This window comes from Balaenoptera physalus (genome assembly GCF_965194825.1).
Source record: "Balaenoptera physalus genome assembly, chromosome: Y".
Taxonomy (NCBI): Eukaryota; Metazoa; Chordata; class Mammalia; order Artiodactyla; family Balaenopteridae; genus Balaenoptera; species Balaenoptera physalus.
Genome location: NC_138904.1, coordinates 15,664,120 through 15,690,513, shown reverse-complemented (window position 1 = coordinate 15,690,513; position 26,394 = coordinate 15,664,120). Strand labels below are relative to the sequence as shown.

Here is a 26,394-nt window from a genome sequence, read left to right as displayed (position 1 = left end):
CCTGAAATTCAATGGAAGAAAACCTTAGGCAACATGTGCAACTGTGCATTCAATCTACTCGCACCTAGATATTAGGTCCCACGTGAAAGCCCTTAAGAGACCGGGTCACACCTACGTCTAAGCTCTGTAGCCCAGGAGGAAACTCAGTAAGCTATAGCCTCTGGGGCACACATCATGCCAAGTCTCCAGAGAATGACAATCAAGTCAACCGTCCACTGTTTACAGTTCCGCTACCTGTTCCATGAACGTCTGCCCCGCTTCACTCCAGGACACGTCAGACCTAAGCATAGCCTTGGTACCTAAGCACTGGCAGGAGATATTAGGAGTTGGGGGACCCTGTCCCAACCTTTTCTTTGGTGTTTAAGTCCTTTGCAAGACCTTACCAAATGTTCTGAATGTGGATAAATACCCTGGAGTCCTTAGAACAAGCCCCGTCTGAGGTCCCCTAAGACCACGCACCAATATGCTGTCCCACTCCCACTGCAGGGTTATTAGAGCATAGTTTATTTTTACCAGCACCAGGAAAGACAGGGACCAGCATGCGGCAGCCCCAGGGGTTCCTTGAGGTTTACAGTTCAAGAAGCTGAGAAGACCTGTTTCCACAGTGTCTGTGGCGTGGCTGTGGGGACAGCAGCTGGCAGAGGCCAAGCCTTGCCTTCTAGACCTTCGGATGTCTCCACTGTAGAAGGGGCATAGCTGGGGTGTAGATGTTCAAATACAAAACCTGACACTGAGCAGGCGATCTAACTCAGTGCACTTTGAAGGGGACATCCGTGGCTCCATGAACTTTGATTGTCAACCCCTCGTCCTGGAAAGAGCTGGGGCTTTTGGGAGAAGGCTCTTCTACCAAAAGTTGTGGAGTGAGAGCTCAACATGTGGGACGGAAATGGTACTGTCAATACGCCACCCTCAGGGACGCCTGTGTTGGAGCCGCTGTATCTGGGAAGAGAGAAGAACACTGGGGGGACAAACACTGAACATTCCCTGCTCCGCCTGTGGCAGAGTCTGTCCTTTGCCTGGTCCAGAGACACACGTGCTTCTGGGAAGCAGCCAGCCACTTGGCAAGCAGCACCCGAAGCGCTCACCACTTCCTGGGTGAGCTCGGTATGCTCTAGGTCTTCCCATTGGCCTCAGGGGCACAGAGAGCTGGCAAGGCCCCAGAAGAAGGACAGCGCCTTTGTGGTTGAAACACAGTGTGTCCAGCCGTTCAGCGAGGACGGGACACCGCTACCAGAGCGTTCATGAGAAAACTGTTTACTTTTTGGGGACTTGGTCTCAAGCGGGCCTTGGGCAAAGGGCTTAAGCCTGTCTGAAAATAGGGATATTAACCACTGTGCCGTCACGGGACAGAGAGCACACAGCTGGGTGGCCTGGCACTTGCCTGTTTAACATCCCCAACTCCCCACTCCCCTCACCTCGCACCTCTCCCCGTGTGCCCTTTGTACCCAAACTGAGTCCCCCGGAAAAAAGAACAGAGTTCACGTGAGCTCACTCAGATGTGAGGGAATCTGTTTTGGTTTGCTTATCCGCTTCCCGGCAAAGTTACCTTTTCCCCTGGTCACCTTTGCCAGAGCACACTAACACCCTCACTGCCTTCCCACCCGTGTCTCTCTCACCTCCCCACATGCCCTCCATATACCTTATACCCCCATGTCCTAAGATGTTGTCTGGAACCCTAGCCCTGAGAGGCTAATTGTCTCAGCAAAAGACCCTGTGTTCATATACGCTAGAAGGGCATGTGGTCCAACAGTGAATTAAATGTTAAGGCTTTCTCCCATTGTATCCCATTAGAGTGCCTGATGATATGCAACAGGGATATGCAATCAGCATGCCCCCACAATTTCACATACACTAGAAGGGCATCTGGTCCAACAGTGAATTAAATGTTAAGGCTTCCTCCCATTGTATCCCATTAAAGTGTCTGACGATATGCAACAGGGAGGTTACATGGAGGACCACTATCCAACAAAATTAACTTCCAGCATTTCAACCTCAGGCCCTAGCTCACCAGCCCCTTTCCTTGAACTTCCACATTTCCCTTGGAAAAATGGCAGGCCCCAGTTAACCAGCCCTTCTCTTATTTCTCCTTCCTCCCCAACCCCCATCCCACAGGAAGAACTGCATCCTCTGATGCAATCCCAAAGTATGACTTCCCCCCGCCTCTACAGCTCTCCATGGACTGGTAACTCCCAGGCAGCAAACTGAGAAGCCTACCTGCGCCTGATGTATCTACCCTGAGCCCCTGCACAAACGCCACACAAACACATACAACTGATGCTGCTTATTTATCTTCTGGTTTTATTCCAGGTTTACTGGTGTCTCCCTCTCTGTACGTTTCACCACCAGACCTCTCTTCATTTCTTCGTGTGCAGGACAACCATGTTGACCGTTCGCCTTCATCTGAAGCAGCTTCTTAGGTCAAGGGTGATGCTCCATCACACGCATCTCAACATCGGGAGTTCCTTTGGAAACACACACAGACACACACATAATAACCCATCCTCCCTGAACAACGCTAAAGACCGCTTTAACTTTTTAAGGCCCTGCCCAGGAGACAGAGTCACATTCCCTGTGATCTCTTACATTTCCTCCAACCACATATTAGAAACGATTCTTCATCATCTATGCAAAATGGCCACTGTTCTCACCATAGCCGTGGGAGGTGAAGGAGATGCATGAGAAAATTAAAAGGTGACTGTGATGATCAAAACAGAAAAAAATGACGGGACAGCGGGGCTTAAGGCTTTGCCCAAAGGGGACTCACAGACCTCTGTGGAAAGGGGGTGGTGGGGGGAACCTGAGGCAAGCCCAAATTTAAGGGGGCGGTACAGGAGGCCTGAGGGTGGGGTTGACGGCCATGGAATGACAGTTCAGAGACGTGCACCTTTGAATCTCAGTGACTTTGACGCTCATGCTGCTTCACTTGCCTAAAGCTTCCCTAGTCAGCACCAGTTCTGCACTGCAGTTTTCCAGATGTGCTGTCTCACCCTGATGCCCTCACGCCCTGGTGTCACTGTATGCCTCTGAGCCTCAACTTCTCCATGAGTGAAATAAATGACCCAGCTGACTCGTTTCAGCGCCCAGCCCCTGGGCCCCTCACCTACCTGTCCTCCTCTCACTTACCTGTCCCGGTGGTGCCTTCCTCCCTGGGGTAGTAGCGCAGGGGATTGGGCCACAGGTCCTCGCTGATGATCTGGTAGGGGAAAGGGGCCCGGTCGGGACAGGCCAGGCCAGGCCAGGCCCACACCCCTCCCCACGAGCAGCCAAACAACATCGCCATTGCTGAGGAGGCCCAGAGGCACCCCACCTCAGCAATCCTGCTAGATCCTGCAAAGCTGTGGTCAGAGAACCACCTGAAGAAGTCATGGCTGCTGCTGTGGTGCCTGCGGCTATACGCCTCACTTTTAAAATGCCGGTGCCACTGAATTGGAGTGGAATGAGCTGCCATGTATCCTGTGGGAAAAGGAGCATGGGAGAAGGGCCTAAATCATGTTTCAAGTTCACCTCACCCCATCTGCCCTCCCCCACAGTCCAGGGAGCTGTCTCTTGCCAGTGACGTTAATGAGATACTCCTTAACAACCACTTCATTCTGGAAATAGCGGTTGTTCCCGAAAAACAACACGATCTTGCAGCAATCACTGGGAAAGCTGAGTTTCTGCACCTGATGGGACAAAGTGGAGGAGGAGGGTGAAATCTGTCTCCAGTAGACCTGCTCTTTCCTGCTTTCCGGGATAAATCATTTCCCCTCTCCTCCCCAGCCTCAGCCTCCCCAGCCTGACCTTCAAGTTGGTCATGTAGCTAAGCATGTCTTTATCTAGGTCACTCATCGTGGCTGACATCTGGGGGTGGTTCACAAACTGCTTTACGTCAAGGAGCCTCTAGATGCCGGAGGTAAAAGGCCTACGAGCACAGAGCGAGCCTAGAGAGCAGCCTAGGAGTGTCTGATCTCAACTCCCCACTAGTATGTAGTCCTATTCCTTCAATACAGACTGCATGAAGGCACAATGAGCCCCTCGGGGTGTGCATATCTGTGCACGAAAACAGGGAGCCTCCGTTTCTGAGAGGGAGGCCCTGACCTCCATCTGGACAGAACAAGCTTATATCTGCACAGCAAACACTCCTGGCTCTAACTAGGATGAGCATTCATAACTCCCCACTCTCACCCCCATTTCCCTTGATGGTTATTCCAAGGAGAACCTGTGCACAAGACAACTCTTTTGTCTCAAGAGGCCCTGGTACTAATGACAATACCTTTTTGGACCTCTGCAACTAAAGCCCTAGTCTTGCTTCCTGCTATGCAGAAAATCAGCATGCCCCCACAATTTCAGGATCACATTTCCATGAGTGTGCCCACAATGCAAAATCCAATGGATACATTTTGGTACCCAAACGGCCCTCTATGTTAGGTACCTCTTGCTGTAGCCCAGCCACCCCGTGGTCTCTCAACTACAAAATTAAGGATACAACTTTGACCCAGAAGCCAGGGATGCTCTGGATGATGGTGCTTCTGTGTTCTAGATAGGTCTTCCGCCTCCCAAGTATTCTGAGATTGAGACGAGCGCAGGCTCGGCTGCATTGCCTATTCAGAGGCTCCAGCTCTAACTGCACGGCCTCCAGCGCCTCCAGCGGGGACGGGGCGCTCTGCGGGGACGGCCCTGGCTCTTCCTGACCCTCCTCCTGGGGCTTCTCCTCCGGCTCTTCCACCAGCATCTGCTCCTCCTGCTGTTCCTGCTCCTCCTCCTCCATCACCACCTCCATCTCTTCCATGATGTCCTCCACAGGCAGCCAAAACACCTGCATGATCCGCACCAACTCTCCCTACAACCGGGCCGCGCCTTGCGGCACCACCTCCCCGCTGAAGATGGCGGCTTCCTCGCCACACCCATCAGCTAGTGCCGGCACCCTACCCACCTCCCGCACCACACCTGGGGACCCGCGGGCCCCTGCTTCCTGAGGATCCCCTCCCACACCTAGGATGACCCCGGGTCCCTGGGCAGTGCCGCCTTCCCCGGGCCCCGCCTTACTGCCCATGTGGATCTGGCTCTGCGCTGGGGCAACGGCGACGGTGTGGCAGTTGGAAGCTCAGCACGTGGGCGGCAGAGAACGCAGCACCAGCGACCGCAGTCACGCTTCGCTGCAGACTGAATCGTTCCCTGGAGCCTCTGCGGTGAAGAGGTCTGAAACGCATGCGCAGGACCTTTGGCCACCAGGCACGCGTGACCAGGCGGCGAGAAGGAGCTGCAAGCCACGCCCAGGCTGCTCGTCCCCATCACGACCAATCAGGGCGAGGACAGTGGGCGTCACCCTCGGCTGCCTCGCGAGGACAGTGGGCGTCACCCTCGGCTGCCTCGCCCCTCGCCTTGTGGAAACAGGCCAGCCTCCAGGATTGCCGGGTCCCCCAAAACACCCCTTTTGCCACGCCCAGACCGAGCGGCCCAGGTTCCCCAGGGAGCTCGCCTCCAGCGAGGCCTCCGGCCTTGTGTCTGGCATTCCCGGGTGCCCTGCGATACCTATTTGGCCTGTGTCAATTGGAACCAGGAGTTCCCGCTCGGAAATCAGAACATCAGAATGCGGTTTCCCTCAGGACCTTTAACCACTGGGAGCTCTCAAAAACTGTACAAGGAAATGCATGGTGGCCAAGGTTGCTGGATAGTTTTCTTCCAGGGGACAGAGAGCCCGAAGCTCTGTGGCATGAGAGGCGAGTGTCCGGCAAACCCAGCTCTTTGCTAGACTTGAATTCCTTTGTTCAAGTGCAGGAAAGCCATGGAGTGAAGAGCTCCGTCTGAGTGTCTGTCTGTCTCCTCTCGGCCTTTGTGTGTGTGTGTGTGTGTGTGTGTGTGTGTGTGTGTGTGTGTGTGTCTGCGTTCTTGTTTCTATATGTATCTGGTCCCTCCCTCCGTGGCCCACTCTCCTGGGATCCCTGTCCCCTCTGGAGACTTAAACTCTCAGAGAAGTTCATATGTTGGTTTAATTAATACAGACTCTAAATGTCTTTAGAGTTATCAACACCACGTATAATACTTTTATTGCACTTAGGTTAACTAAAAGTCAGCAACCTCATCTAGTCTGTTACAAAATTTGTCAACAACAAAAAATGGTATTTTGATATTTTCATATGTAATAAAATAGAAATAAATGGGATTACAGCTTTTAGGTAAACTCTTTGAGAATAATTTTGTGTCATGGTATGTTACTTAAAAATAGTTTCTCCGAACCTTTCTGGTAACTTGAATCTAGAGGTTTTCTACCTTAAGTTAAATGATGAGAATTCAGTGAATATCCATATAATTTCCAAAATAAAATACTGAAATATTAAATGCCTAGCAAGTCAGCTTACCTACTTTTGCCTTATTAGAGAAAAGCTAAAGATGCTTGACGTTATTGGACACGTCTTATACCACACTGAGGAAAGAAACTACACTGTGAGACGATATATGTTTCTAGAGGTGGTTATTGAATATACTCATAAGTTTGCCAGTGAGGAAATGCTGATATGACACATGGTTACCGATTACTTCTTGGTTTTATCTAGACATTGGAGTTTTAATGGTTAAGAATTTTAATTAATATATGTAATTGGATCTGCTAGAAAATAATAAGGGAAATATATACCTGCTTCTGATAACAGATTGTAAATTTTCTTTACTGTTAAGTAATCCATTTTAAATATCTGTGTTTACCTTTGAAATTTTTCACTGCCACTTTGGTTGAGTAAATAGCTATTGTTTCATAGCAACTTACCATCCTACTTAAGTGTTGTCCCTGCCCTAAAGTTCGTTTGTAAAAGAAGTACATGAATGATGTATTTCTGCAAAATGAGAAACTGAGAAATGATAAACTGTGAAGGAACAATCCTTGGTTATATTAGTATGTACGATCTCTATTTAAAAAGATGGTGACACAGGGAACGTATTCACTGAAAGGGAAATTTAAGCTGAGATGACAAAATACAGGAAACAACTAGGAGTAGGATGGGCATAGAGTGCAGGTAGTTTCCACTCAGACATACATTACCTGTAAATGCCTCATGACAGAACAGAGCATAATTTAAATGCTTTGATAGGAAAGGTATATACAATAATATATAATCTAATGAAAGGAGATAGTTGTAAAGTAGAATATATATGATATGTTTCTCCTTAGTATGAATGTACCCTTGGTTTGGGTGTATAATCATTAACAAATATCCTTGGCTATATATACTTCTCTATCTCCACTGCAAGTAATAAAAACCAAAAATTGTCTGAAAAGTACTATCTGGCTCTTCTGGGGCAGACACTGTGGAAACATAATAATTAAATAACCACTTAACCCATTACTCAGAATTCATTATTACCAGTCTTGAGTACTCAGCATATATTGAAGATATTGGTGAAATAAATTTATCAAATCTTCCTCTATGGTTAGTATCCCAGCAGCCATACACATTTTAGAGATATTAGTAGTTCCTAGGATTTTTTAAAGCCTACAAGTCATTAGGAGAAGAAACTGAAAGAGGTCTTCTTATCTAGAATCACAGGGGCAGGCAGAAGACCTGCCATACAGTAAGATGTTCCTGTCAAATGTGAGATAAGCAATGCAGTACTGGTTCTACAAATCTAATACTGAAATACAGTTACCTAAAAATCATAATACAGAAAATGTTAGCTTCCTTTTGCTGTTGTACGACAAACTTAGTGGCTTAAAACAACACAAACTATCTTATACTTATGGAGGCCAGTCTGAAAGAGGTCTTAGGGAGCTACAGTTATGGTTTCAGCAGTTGCTTCCGGAGGCTCCGGAGAGAATGTTTGTCTTCCTTGCCTTCAGCTTCTAGAAGATGTCTGCATTCCTCAGCTCATGGCTGCATCACTCCACCCTTTGTTTTGCTTTTCGTATCACCTTCTTTGATTCCCTCTTCCTTTTGTAACAACCCTGAGATGACTTTAGGTCCCCTTGGATAACCCAGGATAAATGCCCATCTCAAGGTCTTTAACCTAATCAAATTGGCAAAGATTCTTTTACCATGTTAGGTATCATATCCATTCTCATGTTCTAGGGATTAGAATGTAAACATCTCTAGGTGCTATTACTCAGCCTGCCACAGGACGGATAGAGATGAAACTTCTGAATCAGTTAGTATAAAGACAAAAAGGAAAATCCAAAATATGCATTTTTAAGTAGGATTTTTTTCCTCACAGATTCTTTCCTATGAAAGATCCCTAAACACTATTTTGTCCGGGAGATGAAGGCTATCCAGGGTACAATAGGGAAATACGATTTCTTAAAAGTCGTGTTAGAAAGATCTGTGGTTTTAATGCTTTGCATTGGTAGTTTCTTAATCTTATATTACCCATTATTATTGAGCACTTGAGAAAACTATGGAAAGTGTTCCTGTAAACAGCAGCTGATCAGTTGATGGTGATCAGTTAGTATTTATTGGGACACTTTCCATCGTCTAGATAGGTAACAGCCGTATGCATTATACAAAAGCTGATCTTTAAATCCGGCAAAGTTATAATTGTTCCCTAATTTAGGGGGTTTATGGTTTCTACCTAATATGTAGGCCAACCAGCAGCTTCCAAGCAAGTCTACTGGAAGGGACAAGTTCAGTACATATAGGGGGAAATCAAACAATTTTTATTATTTCAATAATTATTGTTTAATATTTTAATCCTGTAGTTGGCAGGAAAGAAACACTAGAGAGGAAAAACAATTGACGTTAAATCTCAGACGGTGTCTGAGAAAATGTGACAGAGGTTTGGATATCACTCATTCATGAACAAAATTAAATCTGGCTGTTAAGCAGTAGAGCCAGAAGGTCTGTTTCATGCCATAAATGTGTTTTTCAGTGACTGCAATGCAATTAAAGGACTGCGAGGTTAAGATTACTGCAATTGCTACAGCAGGCAAGTAGCTGGATATGAGCAGAGTAATGGAAGAGGGGCCAGGTGGCAGGAAAGCAAGCACCTTGTAAACAGCAGGGGTCCATGGGCAGACAAAGAAAAACAGGAACCTCCCGACTGACAGGAAACTGCACATTTTGGGTGGTAAGTGTCCTGAAGGCAGACAAAGAAAGATGAGGAAAGGCAGGAATCTCCTGCTTCCAAACGTAACCTGTTGCTCTCCCTATGATAAAATAAGCCTTGCAGACGAGAAGCACGCACCACGCACTGAGGCCATGACACTTCTGATGAAGCTAAATAAGGACAAAAAATCCCTTCTGGAGCTGGAAAGAAACAGGGAATACGGCCCCCAAACTCCTGCTTCCCCAATGAGTATGCCACCCCTTCATTTGTATGCCCCTCATAACTGACTTGCCAGTGGAACCCAGGGCAGCAGCTCCTCACCTATCTGCCTGCTCTCCCTCTGAGAGCGTATTCTTGCTTAAATAAATCCTCACTTTACTTCCTTAACCTCGCTGTCTCATGGCCAAACTCTTTGCATGAGCAAGAACCTTAAATTCACTGGGGACACAATGAGTGTTTACACACGAGGAAGAAAGGAACAAATACATTTCTCTTAAAAACTAGTGGAGAAATACATATTTTCTGTTAATAGGAAAGACTGGGTTACATAAGCAGCCATGAAATTGAGAAATGTTTTAAAAGTAAATCCAAAGATAGCTTTTAACAATTTTGCAGCAAATACAACTCAAAGTTTAATTCCTCAGGATGGAGGAAGAAAAAAAAGGATACAGATCAAATGACAAAACTTCTCTTTAAAGGATGGACTATGTAGAAAATTGCAGAGAAATCTAAAAACTATTTTTAATAAAATATCACTTGAATAAATGAACTTTAAAACCAAAAGGACACCTATTCATCAATTATAATTCACCCAAGATTATAATTGTAAAAAGTATCATTCAAAATCTAAACATTAGAAATTACCTTAGGAATGCAGCTAAGAAATGATGTAATAAGGGCCTTTCCAGACAATCTGTCAGGTATTAAAGGTCTGAATATAAGGAAAGATGGGTGGGAAAGCTCAAGACATTAAAGTCCCCTAATTCAGCTATGAATCTAAAGTAATGTCAGTCAAAACTCCAGAAATAACTAAGATAAAAATGAACAGTAAACAAATTACTTGCATTAATGTGAAATTCTTAAATTATTTCTAACGATCATATAATGTAATGTGGTATTTGGCACTGTAAGAATGAATAGAATAGGTAGCCTAGAAAAAGACATGTGCATATTTACAAATTAACTTTCATGGTATAAATCAGTGGAAAAATTGGTCTCAAAGAAATGAAAGTGTCTATCTTATAACACAGTAAGAGAAAAGGAAATTACAGATCTAGGTGTAAAAAGCCAAACTCTAAAGTAACACTTTTAGACAAAATATATAACTTTTTAATTTCAAGATAAACGTTAATTCTTAAACGAATTCTTAAAATTCTTAAGTCCACAGGGACGTCCCTGGTGGCCCACTGGCTAAGACTCTGCGATGCCAATGGAGCGGGCCCGGATTCAATCCCTAGTCAGGGAACTAGATCCCGCATGCTGCAACTATTATGAGTTCGACTGCCCCACAACTAGAATATCCCGCATGCCACAACTAGAGATCTCACACACTGCGATGAAGATCCCGTGTGCCGCAACTAAAAGATCCTGCGTGCCACAACTAAAAGTTCCTGTGTGCCACAACTAAAGATCCTGCATGCTGAAACTAAAGATCTCCCACGCTGCAACGAAGATCCCGCATGCCACAACTAAGACCCAGAACAGCTAAAAAAAAATTTTTTTTAAAGTAAACTATTGTCTAAAAATGTTGACAAGACATAAAACGGTAATTAAACTGCAAGTGAGAAAGGTTTTCTCTAACACCTATAAAAACACAAAACTACCAAAGAAAAACAAGATAAGCAGTGTACGAGATAATCCCTTTAAGCAAATAAATTTTCACGAACATCGTTCAATCTCTGGCTAAATCATAGGTGATTTCAAATTCACTGTATATGAAACACAGACTAAACACAAATTATGTCCTACTATGTATCCAGAGTGTTGAGTGTCAGCTCCATTAGAAGATACACATCATGAGGTAAGATCTCATTCACTGCCTTTATGTTTAGCATATGGAACAAAGCCTAGAATACTGACTGCTGAATCAAGGAACAGAAGAAAATTTCCTTGTGTAGGTTTTTCAGTGTAGTTTCTGAAGGCAACTTGATATGCTTTAACATTACAAACCAGTTTCAATGACTCGAGTCAACAGAAAAACATTTAATTCTTACAAATTTTTTCAACAGGAAATTTTACATTTGGGGGTTAAATGCCATTTTTCAAAACAAGCCAACTAAGGTAAACCACACACAGGACTAATTTTAAAATTATTTATCTCCCTGTATTACTCTCATATGTAAAACATACAGAAAACTTTAAAAGTTAATATCCTTCACAGCACTCATTTAAATTTAAATAAACTTATAGTTGGCATTTACTTTTTATTCTCTGTACTGCAAATTTGTTATGTTCCTACAAAAACTTTTAACAGGACAGGCCTTAGCACTGTTTACGATTTTCAGCATTTACTTTAACATGTTCAAATACAGAATTCTTGTTCCAAGGTTGAGGAGAAATTTTATCTTCTAGGTTACTCCTTTCATCTTCTTACAAATATTATCACTATAATAAACAGAATATCTTGTCAAGAATCTTTTTGTTGGAGTTCAAAATTCCTAGGGGCAAGGTATCATAGATGCTATTTCCTGTGCACCTGTTGTTACAGTACAAATAATGCTAGGAAGTTTATATTCTTCTCATTCAACCCTCACAATCCTACAGGATAGGTGAATGAAAACATGTCTCTGTAAGTTAGCTTACAGTGAGGAACTCACCAAAATACCAAAGTTGGCAACTGCTCCTCTGAAATATACCTTCATCCTATTTCTGGTTTCTCAATCAACTAATCTTTCGTGTTCTTATTGGGAAACCCCAAAACCACGACTTGCTTTACTGTTCTGGAACCAAACCCACAATATCCCTGTACTTTTAAGATCACCCAACTGTTAAACATTTAAGAGTTTTATGGGTTTTTCATGAACATGTACTCAGGAAAAGGAATCGGTTCAGTTTTGGGTTCGAGACTTGGTTTGCTTTACCCTTCCTTTTAAGGATTTGATTCATCAATCTGATATGTTAGATACTAAAAGCAAACCTTTGATGTCCACTAGGATTTTATGCAATACGGTACTTTAAGGCCAGCCAAGAAAAATTAAACATAAAATTCTGTGTTCATTTGGACATCCTCGCTCCCTTCCTAATGTCTGCATTACACATCAGCCAGAGTTCCTCAAAGACAGAGTGCCTTCCTGATCATAAAGGTCAATTATTTTTACTTTCCTCTGACACTTACGGTGTAACTTCTTAAAAAGAATACTGTTCTTTCCCAGCTCTGTACTGGGATCATGTTGACTTGCTGCTCACTTTGTACCTGCTTACCCAGACTACGTATCCCTGGTGATCTTCATGTAAAATATCTGTATGTCACTTTGATGTGAATACTGTCCTTTCTCTTCAAAATGTATGTAACTATGCCTTTGACTTCTAACAGGTGGAACAGTCCTCAGAACTTTCTGAGTCTGTCTCCTGAGTTATAATCCTCAGTTTGGCTCAAATAATACTCTCCTTCCCCTTAACTTCATTTTTGCTGTTCCTTTAAAAGGAAATTGCAGATTTCTGTACTAGTTTTGCAGACTCCAATTTGGCTTAAAGTTTTTACACTCAAGTTTCTTCCCAAATTTAAAGCATTACTAATTAAATGTCACCTGAAGTCACTGACAAAAAACCCTTAACCCTCCAGATAACGCTATACTTATGAGTATATTACTAAACCCTTTGTGTTACATCAAGTACGCCAAAATAAAGTTAAAATCAGTATTACTTAAAACGTTTCCCAGTGTTTTAAAATCCAGGGGTACTAACTTTCACTAAGATATATAATCAGACAACTTAACTGGTTCCATTTACATTTAAGTGGAAAATTGGTTTTATTACCATTATTCCCACGTTGGTCATCAGCCACTTGAATATGGATCAGAAAATAGATACTTAACCTCAACATTTCTTAAACTCTTTACAGTCACATGTCTAAATTTTCCTTTCATTTATATGGTGTCCATGAGGTGATCTCCTGATTTGAGCCTGGGTCCTATGGGACCTGAGTCTAGATACTTTGGGGTAATGTTGGTGGATATTTGGGGTCATGCTAGGGAATCTGGATTCCATTATGTAGGACTTGGATCCCTGGGGTGGGTCTGGGCCTCTTGAGTGGATGTCTGGGTGTGTGTGAGTTGAATATGGGAACCCCAGAGGAGAGTTTGGGTGCTTGACATGATTCTGTGTTCCCTGAGTTGAGTCTGTTTCCCCTGACCTGAGTGAGGTTCCTTGAGGATGGTTCAGTCCCATTAGGTAGGTTGTGGGCCCCCTGTATTTTACCCTGAGTTGGGGCTTAGACCCCTATGGTGTACTTTGAGTTCCCAGGTATATTGCCTGGGGTGCTTGAGGTGAGTCTGAATTCATGAAGTGGATATTATTGCCCTTAAAGAGGTTTGGGTATCTGAGGTGATTCTAGGCTACCTGGAGCCTGTAACACAAGCTTGAAGGCACTGGGATATTGTCTGGGAGTGACTGAGCCGAGTCTGAACAGGATGATGTGATGTATACCAAAGGTCTTCTGAGTTTGGCCTGGCGTCCCTGAAGTTTGTTTGAGTCTCATTGAAGTGGGTTTGGGTCTCTTTCAAAGAGGCTCTGTGTACCCTAGGATAATGCTTTTGATGCCCATTGTGAATCTGTATAATCTGATTTGGGTCTTGGGTGGGTCTGTACTCTCCTAAATTGGATCGTGGGCCTTTTCATTTTGATCTTCAACTCAATGAGTTGAATCGGAGACCACCTGGTATGTTGTATGTAGTCTGATGAACTAAATCTGGATCCCTTAAAGAAGGCTGGGTTACCTGTTGATGTCACAGACCTCCTGAGTTTTATATGGAGATGACTGAAGAGAATTGGTAATCTAAATGTGGAAGTGTGGCACCCTGTGGTAGATGTGGGTCTTCTTGTGAGGGAATGAGACCCCTTAAGTGTTTAGTGTGGATGCCTGAGCTAAGTCTAGATGACCTAAGGTATTTCATTGGTCTCCTGAGTTGAGTCATGGGTGTGTGTCTTTGTCCTCCTGAGGCACCTTTGGGACCTTTTCCAGTTATCTTTGTGCATCTGAGGGTGGTATCTATGGATGCTATATCTGAGTCTTCATATCCAGTATTTTGGCTTGGTTCTCTTGACATAAGTATGGATTTCCAGAAATTAATCTGGGCTGTATGATGTTGGTCAATGCTTATTTCTAGGTAGGTGTGGGCCTCTCTGAGCTGTATCTGTGTCTTGGCTTCCTGTGCTGAGTGTGGGTCCATGAAGTAGGTTTGTGGTCTCTAACTTGGGCACAGTATCTAGTGCTGAGTGTGTGGTCATTAAGTTATTATTTGCAGATTCCTGAGTTGAGTCTGTGTAGCTTTAGGTGGGTCTGGTATCGCTGTTACACGTCTCAGGCTTCTCATTTGAAACAACTCAGTCATCCTGATTTGTGTCTAGCACCGCGTGCCTACTGTCTGGGTTCCCCTGAAATGAGTCTGGATCCTTCAACCGAGTCTTGTCTTTTGAATTGAGTCTAGTTCCCATGAGAAGACTTTGGAGTTCTTCTGTGCTGATTGTAGAACTACACTAATGGTTTTTTTCCCCAGAGGGATGACAGCTAATTCTGGATTTCCTGTGCTGTGTCTGTGTTTCCTTAGGTGGGTTTGAGATCCCACAGTGTGGTCTTGACCTCTATATTTTGGATCTGGAATTCATGAGTTGTGCCTCCAGATTCAAGTGTACTGTCTGTGGTCCCCTGACCTAACTCTCTTATGTGGGTTTCCTTATGTGGGTTGTGGTCTTTTTTCCCCACTTTCTTCTTTTATTGGGAAGCATATATCTGGATACACCTGGGATGCCTGACTTGGGTCCCTTGATGGTTATGGAGTCTCATGTGGTGGATCTGTTGTCTCCTAAGCTTAGTGTAAGTAACTGAAGACATCTGGGTTCTATAGTACTGTTGTGGGTTCCCAGGACTGTGTGTGGGCCTGCCTGAGTGGTATGTTTGTATGTACTCTGAAACAAGTCTTGGACCTGTAGGTGGATCTGAGTGTTCTTTTGAGTATCTGAGGACACTGCTGTTGTCTGGAGATGCCTGAGCTTAACCTAACTCATTCCTGTGAATTAGGTTTAGGATCCCTGAGGTGTATGTATGGCAATGAATATGGGTCACCTGAGATTATTCTGTGATACCCCCTGACGCATTTGGTTTCTCTGAAGTGTGTCTGGGTCTCCAGAGCTGAGCCAAGTTACTTTGAAATTGATCTGCAGTCTGCTGAGGTGGTTCTGGCAATTCTGAGGTGGATTGGGACTATTCAAACTGAATCTGCCTCTCTAGCTTGGGTCTGGGATTTCCAGAGGTGAGTCTGAATGCTCTGAGTTGACTTTGGATCAACTGAGGTGTTTCTAGGCTTTTAATATGTTGTCTGTGGAATTCTGTGTCATTGAGATGGATTAGGACTGGCCAGTATCAGTTTGGGGTCCCTGAGGTGTGTCTGGGATCCTCTGGAGTATTTTCTGGGGATGTATGTACTAAGTTTGGTGCCCATGAACTGACGTCAGCTTTTCTAATCAGAGTCTGGGTCCTGTGGACAGAGCCTGCGTTGAATTTGGGTCTGTTTGAGGTGAGTCTGTGTTAGTCATATATGTCTGAGGCCTCCTGGGGTGGGTCTGGGGACCTCATAGATTGATATCTGGGAGTGTGTGAATTGAATCTTGATCCCTTGATGTAATCTGGGGTCTCTAGAGGTGTGTTAGGTTACTTGAGAAACTTCTGGTTTCCTTGAGTTGAATCTGTGTCCTCCAAACTGAGTTTTGGTATCCTGAGGATGGCTTGATTCCTTTAAGTAGGTTGCGAGCCCCATATCTTTTACCCTGTGAACTTGCAGTATGTTTCTGTTTTCCAGGTCTGTTGCTGAGGAATGCCTAAACTGAGTCTGGATTCCTGAAGTTAGTCTTCTTTGCTCTGAAGTAGATCTGGATCTGAGGTACTTCTTGTGGATTTCGAGCCACTTGATTATGGGTCACTTGAAATAGATTTGGTTTCTCCTAGTTGGGTCCGATGTCTGCAGAACTGGGCCAGTGTACCTTGAAGTGGGTTTGAAGTTCCCCTACATGTCATAACATAAATATATGTAATATAAATAATAAAATATTTATGTGTATAATTATATATAAAATTGTGTAATTATCTGTAAAACATATATTTTTATATAAACCTTATGATAACCATAAAGCAAACACCTACAGTAGATACACAAAAGATAAAGAATGGAATCAGAGCATACTACTACAGAAAATCAGCAATTTACAAAGGAAAGCAGCAAGAGAGGAAGAAAGGAACAGTGAAACTACAACACAGCCAGAAAATAGTAGGACAGCATTGGTAAGTGTTTACCTATCAGTAGTTAATCTAAATGTAAATGGATTGGATTATCTAGCGAAAAGACATAGAGTGGCTGGATGGATAATAAAACAACCAACTACATGCTGCCTACAGGAGACTCACTTTACCTGTAAGGACACACATAGGCGCAAAGTGAAGGTATAGAAAAAGATATTCAATGGAAACCAAATGAAAGTAGGGTAGCTATAATTATATCAAACAAAATCAACTTTAGCCAAAACATTAATGAGACGAAGATGATCGTACTTTAGCCCAGCGGTCCCCAGCCTTTTTGGCAGCAGGGACTGGTTTCATGGAAGACAATTTTTCCATGGACTGGGAAAAATTGGGGGTGTTGGGGGGGGATGGTGCTGGCTGTAATGCGAGCGATGGGGAGCAATGGGGAGTGGCAGACGAAGCTTAACTCCCTCACCTGCCGCTCACCTTCTGCTGTGCAGCCCAGTTCCTAACAGTACTGGTCCGTGGCCCAGGGGTTGGGGACCCCTGCCTTAGACCACCTAAATATATCAAGGAAGCACTAACAGATCTGAAGGGAGAAAAACACATATTACAGTGATAGTAGGGGACTCCAGTACCTCATTTTCAACAGTAATAGATGATCCAGGCAGAAATTCAACAGCGAAACATTGGATTTGAACTATACCTCAAACAAATGGACCTAACAGACATTTTTCAGAACATTCCATCCAACAACAGCAGAATACACATTCTTCTCCAGCGCACACAGAACATCCTCCAGGACAGACCATGTGATGGGTCACAAAACAAGTTTTAACAAATGTAAGAAGATTAATATCATACCAAGAATCTTTTCTGACCATAATGGTATGAAACTAGAAATCAATAACAGAAGAAAAGTTCAAAAATTCACAAACGTGGAAATTAAGCAACACATTTCTGAACAAACAGTGAGTCATAGAAGAAATTTAAATATCTTGAAACAAATGAAAATGGAAACATATATCAAAACCAGTGGGGTACTGAAAAAGCGGTTCTAAGAGGCAAGTTTATTGCAATAAATGCCAACATTATGAAAAAAGAAAGATCTCAAACAAACACCTCAAGGAAATAAGTACAAATTAAGACCAAATTTTCTAAAAAAGGAAGGATATAACAAAGAGTAGAAATAACTGAAATAGAGACCAGAAAAAAAAGGAAAAGATCAAAGAAACTAACAGGTAGATTTTCAAAACGATAAACAAAATTGAGAGGCCTTTAGCTGGGCTAACTAGGAATAAAACAGAAAAGACTCAAATAAAATCGGAAAAGAGAAAACATTACAATTGATACCACAGAAATAGAAAGATCCTAAGAGACTAATGTGAACAATTTTATGACAATAAATTGATAAATTCTGAAAACATACAACCCACCAAGGCTGAATAATGAAGAAGTAGAATATCCGAACAGACGAATAACAAGCAAGGAGATTGAATCAGTAATCAAAAGCCTCCTAACGCAAAAAAGCCCAGGACCGTATGGTTTCACTGATAAATTCTACTAGATATTTAAAGAATGAATGCCAGTCCTTTTCAAACTCATTCAAGAAACTGAAGAACAAGAAGTACTCCTAAACTCATCTCATGAGGCTACTACTCTGATACCAAAGCCAGATAAGGACACTACAAGAAAAAGTATACTATATAGACCCATATCCCTGATGAAGATAGATGCAAAATTTCTCAAAATATTACCAAATGGAGTTCAATAGCTCATTAAAAGGATCATTCACCATGATCAGGTGGAAGTTATCCCTGGGATGCAAGGATGGTTCAAAACTTACAAATCAGGAAGTATGACACACCGCATTGTTAATGAAAGATAAAAATAATGTAATCATCTCAATAGATGGAGAAAAAGCACCTGACAAAATATAATGTCTTTTCATGATAAACATACCTAATAAACGGGGTATAGAAGGTATGTACTTCAACACAATAAAGACCATATACAAAGCCAGAGATAACATCATACTCTAGGCAGAAAGGGTAAAATCTCACCACTCCTATTCAACATTGTACATCAAGTCCTAGCTAGGACAGTTGGGCAAGAATAAAAAATTAAAGGCATCCAATTTAAAAGGAAGAAGTAAAATTATCTTTGTTTGTAGGTGATTTGATATTATATGTAGAAAACCCTGTGGAGTCCACCACCAATTGCTAAAACTAATCAACAAATTCATTAAAGTTGCAAGATACAAAATTTACATATAATTGCATATTTGTACACTAACAACAAAACATCTGAAAAACATAAAATGGTCCAATTACAAAAAGCATCAAAATAATAAAACACTTAGAAATAAATTTCATGCAGGAGGTGAAAGATCTGTACATTAAAACAAAAAGGCTTTGATGACGTTAGGAAAAACATGGAAAAATATCCCATATTCTTAGATCAGAATAATTAATTGAATTTCCCATACTATCCAAAGCCATTTATAGACCGAATGAAATCCCTATCAAATTTCCAATGGCTTTAAAAATTTTTTTTGCCACGCCATGCGGTGTGTGGGAGCTTAGTTCCCCGACCAGGGATTGAACCTGTGCCCCCCTGCAGTGGAAGTACGGAGTCTTAACCACTGGACCACCAGGGAGGTTCCTCTGATGTCTTTTATAGAAATAGAAAAAGCAATTCTAAAATTTGTACAGAAGCACAGAAACCCTGAGTAGCCAAAGCGATACTGAGAAAGAAGAACAAAACTGGAGGCATCACACTTCCTGATTCCAAACTATTACAGAGCTAGAGTAATCAAAAGAGTATGATACTGGCATAAAAACAGACACCTAGATCAGTGGAACAGAATCAAGAACTCAGAAATAAATCTCCCAACTAATATTTGACAGGGCAACCAAAATGCTCAATGGGGAAAGAATGGTCTTTTCAATAAATGGTGTTGGGAAAACTGATAACCACAAGGAGAAAAATGAAATTTTACTCCTATCTTACACTATTCACAAAAATTAACTTGAATTACAGATTTAAGTAAGTCTATAAGAACTGGGACCGTAAAACTCTTAGATGGAAACATAGGGGAAACACCTCCTTGATATTGGTGTTGGCAATGATTTTTTTGTATATGACACCAAAAGCACAATCAACAGAAGCAGAACTTAACAAATTGGATCACATTAAACTAAAAAGCTTCTGCACAGCAAAAGAAACAACAAATGAAACGGCCATGTATGGAATGAGAGAAGATGTTTGTAAGTCATACATCTAATAAGAGGTTAACATACAAGGTATGTGAAGAAGTCATATAACTCAATGCCAAAAAAGTAAATAAACAGTGTGATTAAAAACTGGGCAGAGGAACTAAATAGAAATTTTTCCCAAGAAGACATACGATGGCCAACAAGAGCAGGTAGAGATGTTCAACATTGGTAATCATCATCAAAATGCAAAACAGAACTACAATGAGCTATTATTGCATACTTGTTAGGATGGCTATCATCAAAAAGACAAGAGATAGCAAGTGATGGAGAGGGTGTGGAGGAAGGGAGCCCTCCTACACTGTTGGTGGGAATGTAAGTTGGTGTAACCACTATGGACAACAGTATGAAGGTTCCTCAAAAAATTAGAAATAGAGCTACCATATGATACAGCAACTGAGTTTCTATGGATATATAGAAAGAAAATACAAAGCAGTATCTCCAACAGTCAAGATATAGAAACAATAGTCGAGATACGGAAACAGGGCATTTCCTGGTGGTCCAGTGATTAGGACTCTGCGCTTCAACTGCATTCAGTCCCTGATTGGGGAACTAGTACCTTGCATGTGGCATGATGCAGCCAAAAAAAAAAAAAAGAGAGAGAGAGAGAGGTGGAAACAACCTATGTCTATTAATGGGATGAAAGGATAAAGAAAACGCTGCATCTTTACCCCTTCATCATGTTATCTATCTATCTACCTATCTATCTATCTATACAGTGTATTATTATTCAGTCATGAGGGAGAAAGAAATTCTGCCATTTGGCAAGGCAACATGGATGAACCACGAGGGTATTATCCTAATTAAGTCAGGCAGAGAAAGCAAAATACCATAACTGCTTATACATGGAAACTAGAAAAACTGAACTCATAGAAACAGATAGGGTTGTAGTTACCAGGGGCTGAGGGAGTGGGGAAAATGGGCAAATGTTGGTCAAAGTGTACAAACTTCCAGTTATAACATGAATTAGCTGTGGCAGGATCAAGATACAGCATGGTTACTGTAATTGATACTGTATTGTGCGTTTGAAACTTGCTAAGAGAGTAGGTCATAACTGTTCTTACCACAGAAAGAAATGGTTAACTCTGTGGCATGATGGAGGAGTTAGCTAACTCTTTGTTGGGAATCATCTCTAGTGTATGTGTATTAAATCAACACATTGTACACTTTAACTTTATTTATTGTTATATGCCAAACAATCTCAATAATGCAGAAAAAATAAACTGTCAAATAAGTCCAAAGATTTAATTTCTGAATGGTTGGTTTTTGGAGATTTATTTTGTTCCTTTGAATAGGCCATGCTTTCCTGTTTTGTTTTGTTTTTTTTTTGTCTTGGTTTTTGTTTCTCTGTTTTTTATCTCTTTTTTGAAAATCTGGCATTTGTAATAAACATTGCAGTCTGGGTTGGTGCAGGAGAAGACATTTACTAACTATTATGGAGAGAAGATTTGGGTCTTCTCAGGCCTTTTCTGGGTATGTGCTTCTGTAGGCTTCCACATGTAGTTTTTCTTCAATTGTTTCCTATATACATCTACTTTTACAAGCCTTATTTTTCTAAGAGGCCCAGTCTTGTTTCTCCTAGGGCCTGAGATGTTCCATTATATTCCTGTTCCCGTAATCTCTTGTACTCAGCCATTTGCAGGTCTTTACTCTTCTGGCAGTTTTCACATGCTGTGGCACCTGCCATTGTTCAGTGGCCTCCAACCTATATCCAAACGATGCTTCCAAACCTTTCTGAGCTTTCAGTCAGTGAGGACAGAAACCAACCCTTTGGCTATCATCAGGCCATAAAACGGCAAACATTTGGTTTTTTTTTTTTTTTTCTTCCATCCTGTAGGAGGAACCAGGGATAGGTTATTTCTTTCCAATTGCAGGGTTTTGCAATTGGAAAGAAACAATTGGAAAGACTGGGAGGAGTTGGGACAAGAGCAAACAAAAATGCTATGGAATTTCGTAACATTCTGAGTGTGGATTTTTCTGATTGTGCACTTGCTTGGTTGCTGCAGATCCTGACTGGTTTCTAGAGCTCCCACAAAGGTATTTGAATTAATATATTATTGTTGAGTTGGTGTTGGAATGCGGATGGGATCCTGGAGCTTCCTAGTTTGCCATCTTGATATCACCTCAGTCCTTGAATATTTTTCTGTTACCTTTAAGAATAATTAAAAACCCAGTATAAAAATCCATGACCACTGCTGGAAGAAGAGGGGGCGCTGAGAATTTCTCGCAGGGCTGTATTGAGTAAGTATCTCCTTCTCTGCCCTTATGATGCTTCCCCTCTCTTGTTTTTTTTACTTTCTTTTAACTGGCTCTCTTTAAATACCTTGGATACCACAAGCTTTGTTTCCTCTAAACAAGTTACTTAAAGAGTAGTAACTCCCTTCTCAAATTTTGTTTGCTTGATTTTTACTCATCCTTCAGATTTTAATTCAAGTGTACGTTTAATACCTATAGTTTTTCCATAGCTCATTATTATAGCATTGTGCTCCTCTCGTTTGTGAGTGGTCATTTTTACAAATTTATTACTTTAAAATGTTTCTGAGTGTTATCATAAAGCTGAATTGATAAGAGTAGTGCCTTGCACAGAGTATGAAATAAAGGGAGAAATACAATAGGGAGCATTGGAAGTGTCAGAAAAGGCTACTTATTGAGACTTAAATGTCTGACTCAGCTGGAAGGTATGAGATTTTACCCTATTTCATTTCTTCTCTGGAATAGAGAAGGCATCTTTCAGTCATCTTGAGGATGGATGTCAAGTACAAAAATTTCCAAGTAGATAGAATGAACTCAGATTTCTGATAAAATCGTAAGGCTGACTTGGCTGCTACCTCATGACTCATATGATATGAAATGTAAATTTATTCTTATATAATTGATTTTATATTGGATTGGCCAGGAGAAATTCACCTTAAGTAACATATTCTTCCCCTAAATTGAAAACTCAATTAGGGTAAAAGCTTCTTTCCTCATGTTTATGTGTTCCATATATAGCACATTCTGTATGAGGGCTTTGGCAAATAATGATTGAATAGTTTCTCTTTGCCCCAGATTGCCATCATAGAAAAGTGAATTTAGGTCTTGAGATAATTTTCTACAAATTTATACGATAAGTATTTCTGAGTTGAGAGTGATGAGTAAGTAGGTACGGGCATGTGAGTAAGCGTATAAATAAAATATGCTATCATTTGTGTATTCATCTGTAAATTATTTTAAACTATAATCAATCAATATTTCATTAACTTCTATGTCAGGTCATATAGGCCTACCTAATTCCTTTAATTAATAAGTAGTATGTAGTAGGTAAAGAAAGCCACGTGGTAATGCCCAAATAGATCATAAATTTTTCAAGGTGTGGAACTGGGATATTGCTTGTCCCATTCCAAAAATGAAAGTTAATATTGAGATAGATAAAAATTTTAATTTAAAAGTATCTAACTTCATTAAATTTCTTATGTATAACATTTCTAGTTGATTAATTGTGATAGAAGGAAGGTAGCTACCTCACTAGTAGTTATTGTGATGTCAGACATTCTGTACTCTGTAATCTCAGTCTCAACCTTGAGAGCTATTCTACTAGAATCCTCTCTTGCATTCACATACACGTGAGCCAACATGAAAGCTCCACTTTGCTTCTACCAGTTTTGGGGATTGTTTTTTCACTGATGTGGTAGTAAGTTATAGATACCTGGAATTTTTCTCCTCTTGTTTGTCTTAGTACTGGGGAAGATACTTTTGTTTTTCTTTAACCTCTTAAAATATCTTCTGTTTTTCTCATTTTTTTAATCTCATTTCCTATTTCTTATTCATTCTTCTCTTTCACTTAATCTTCCATTTTTGCAACCTTTATCCCTTCTCATTCTTCTCTGTATTCTCCTCTTTTCCATCTTCATCAAATAAAAAAATGTAGGATGACAAATCTCATTAATCATTCAACAAGATGTTGTTTTTCATGTTATGTTTACCTCTTCCCCTCACTATCTGACCCTTTTAGTACCTAATTCTCAAAAGCAGTGGTTAAGCTCATTGACCCCAATGACTGCCCCACTGTCAGCATCCAGTGACATCCCATGGCTAGTATCCATGGCTGAAACCTGCCAGGGCATTATTATTCATGAGTCGGTGGTCGATCCTCTCCACAGCCAGCTGTCTGACTAAACTTTAAGTATACCTGGAGCCGTAAGGGAATCATAGTTATGTTTAATTTCTATATTTGCTTCATTATAATTAACTATATTGGCTTTGGATTTTGATGCATTAAAAGGACTTTTATCTTCTTTGGAAACTATATTAAAAATGAAGCTTGAAGTTCTAAAACTCAAATTGTATTCAGCGTGTAATGCAGAACTTCAGTTTACAGGGATATAAAGTAGAAATTTGTTGGATTATATTGCTAAGTAAGTAAGAGACCTTATACTGGCAGACATTTTGGCTTAAATGGAAGTGTAATGAAATGTTTTTCTCACTCTAATTTTATTATGTTGTTCTTTATTTTTCTTTTCCCTTAGGAAACATTTAAACTCTGACATTTCAGGAGTCACTGATCAAGAAGGTGTCTTACATGGCTATAGACTGGAAAAGATCCAGTCAAAGGAGACATAAGGGTGGTCCTCCTGCAATACCCTATCAGGAGGGAAGAAATACCGCTTTCTCACACTTATAACATCTTCTGGAAGAGCTGTTATAACTGCCAGTACAGACACTGCAGGATATACCAATATCAGAGTAAGCCACCAGAGTTACGGTCTGTTGTATCATAAATGTAGTTTAGAAATTACTATAAAAAAGCAAATGAAGCAGAAAATAAAATGGAAAGTTTAAAAACTATTAATAATTAAATCCATATTACTCCACTTTACAGGGGGAAACAACTGAGTCCTTAAGGAAGTAAAGTAACTATCAGTGGTTACAATTATTCTGTGTTCTATTATTCTATTTAGCAAGGATTTGGGAAGAGCTACAAATTCCAAGAGTGTATAACGTAAGTGTATATGAGATGAGATGGAAGGAAAGAAGTGAGGGTATTTCAGGAATTTTATGCAATTAAAAAAATTGAAAGATATACTGTAAAAATCTTAGGAGGCTATGGTATAAAATATTTAAGAGACATAATAACCCATATCTCACAATCCTTCCTATATCTATTCCTTCAGACCACGGTAACTTTGGGAGCAGTATCAAGAAGTTGTCAGTTAAGCTGGTGGACCTCTCATTCTGCCGCCATCAACATATCCACCTGACTGAAAGTAACTCATCTGGAGTCATCCAGAAGACTGCTGGGTACTTACTGTATGAGGGCAGTTACCTTTGGGGGGGCATATAAAAATGTATGTAAAATTCTATGAAATAGATATAAACTTTCATTTATGCAAGATGAGTAAATTCTGGATATATGCTGTACAACATACTGTATACAGATTGACAAATCTTATACAATACACTTAAAAATTTAAGAGGGTAGATGTCTCGTTAAACAAGATAAATTTTAAAAGTTTAATATAAGATAGACAACTAATAAGAACCTGCTGTATAAAAAATAAATAAAATAAAATTTTTAAAAAAAGAAAGTTTATTTCCACTGCAATTCACAGATGTAATCTTCATGAGGATTACATAATCATATAGATAATATGTAAATATATATCATCACTATGTAAAAGAAGATGCATAGAGACATTTATTCTTAAGATCAAAAAGAAAGCTGGATGGTACTTAGTGACCACCTAGAGGAGTGGGATAGGGAGGGTGGGAGGGGTACATACGAGGGAGGGGATGGGGGATATATGTATGTGTATAGCTGATTCACTTTGTTATACAGCAGAAACTAACACACCATTATAAAGCAATTATACGCCAATAAAGATGTTAAAAAAATAAATAAAAATAAATAAAGCTGGAATATTTTCATTGAGAAAATTTGAGAAATAGAGAACTTATTAAAAATAATCTTTGAAACTATGGAAAGAACAGGAGGTTACGATTCTTGGATTGTAGCAAAACGAACAAAGGAAAAATGTTAAGCGTTGAGATCAAGGGATAACAAAATAAAGCCCTTGGCCTTTACTCTGAGTGTCATTCTGCCTGCTTGGATGAGAACAAATGGTGGGATAAGGATGGGTGAGAAGGAAGCAGAAATGATAGCTTGAACCAGACTAAAAGCAGTAGAGGTAGTCTGCCTAGAAATACCCAGCTAGGGGGATAATAAGTGACATCCAAATAAAGTTGCTGAATATGTAGTTTAGTTTTTATAATTTTGAAGTTTTCTCTAAATTCCCCCTACTATTTTCCTCTTTTAATCAGCGTTATGGTTATTTGTACCTAAGTCCATTTAATGGACCTCCTTGAAGTAAGCACGTGTTTGTCATGTCATTTGGAATTTATATGTGGTAGAAAAAAATATAAACCTTATATATTTTAATGTACTTATAAACAATGTTAAGCATATACATAATGTATAACTATGATGTATCTTATAATTCATTTATATTATATACCTATATGTAATGTGGATCTGTTACTTATATATTTAATATATGCCTATCTGTCTCATATATATATGGGTTATCTTTGTTTCCTTATCCAGATACAGCAGAGTAGTCCTGTTCTCTGTCTCTTTGGCAACCACTGGGAACTGGTAGGCCTGGTCACTGAGTCCTCAGTGGC

General features: G+C 40.9%; 1 protein-coding gene and 1 long non-coding RNA gene across 14 annotated transcripts in view; one reads left to right on the top strand and one right to left on the bottom strand.

Moving 5' to 3' along the window:
• Positions 1 to 470: 470 nt before the first annotated feature.
• Positions 471 to 26,394, bottom strand: part of LOC309653332 (testis-specific Y-encoded protein 10-like) — a 55,255-nt gene continuing 29,331 nt past the window's right edge. For 5 of the 12 annotated variants that reach the window (XR_014259093.1, XR_014259094.1, XR_014259097.1 and 2 more), the window contains 7 exons: positions 4,466 to 5,178; positions 3,781 to 3,879; positions 3,551 to 3,662; positions 3,308 to 3,453; positions 3,124 to 3,193; positions 2,270 to 2,462; positions 471 to 939 (listed from right to left, as the gene is read on the bottom strand). Coding sequence is in view for 3 of the 12 variants with exons in the window: in XM_082447942.1 (XP_082304068.1) it covers positions 2,419 to 2,462; positions 3,124 to 3,193; positions 3,308 to 3,453; positions 3,551 to 3,662; positions 3,781 to 3,879; positions 4,466 to 4,801 (807 nt within the window). In the remaining 9 variants the exon portion in view is untranslated. Of the gene's footprint in view, positions 940 to 2,234; positions 2,463 to 3,123; positions 3,194 to 3,307; positions 3,454 to 3,550; positions 3,663 to 3,780; positions 3,880 to 4,465; positions 5,179 to 26,394 lie in introns of those variants that run through there. The other 7 variants (XR_014259100.1, XR_014259101.1, XM_082447940.1 and 4 more) reach the window with 4 other exon arrangements.
• LOC309653469 lies at positions 15,697 to 25,460 on the top strand. 2 transcript variants are annotated; one of them, XR_014259204.1, is made up of 4 exons: positions 15,697 to 15,740; positions 16,023 to 16,103; positions 24,240 to 24,456; positions 24,885 to 25,460. It is a non-coding gene; the product is annotated as an uncharacterized lncRNA (long non-coding RNA). The 2 variants fall into 2 exon arrangements; XR_014259205.1 differs by lacking the exon at positions 24,240 to 24,456 and having other exon boundaries at positions 15,701 to 15,740.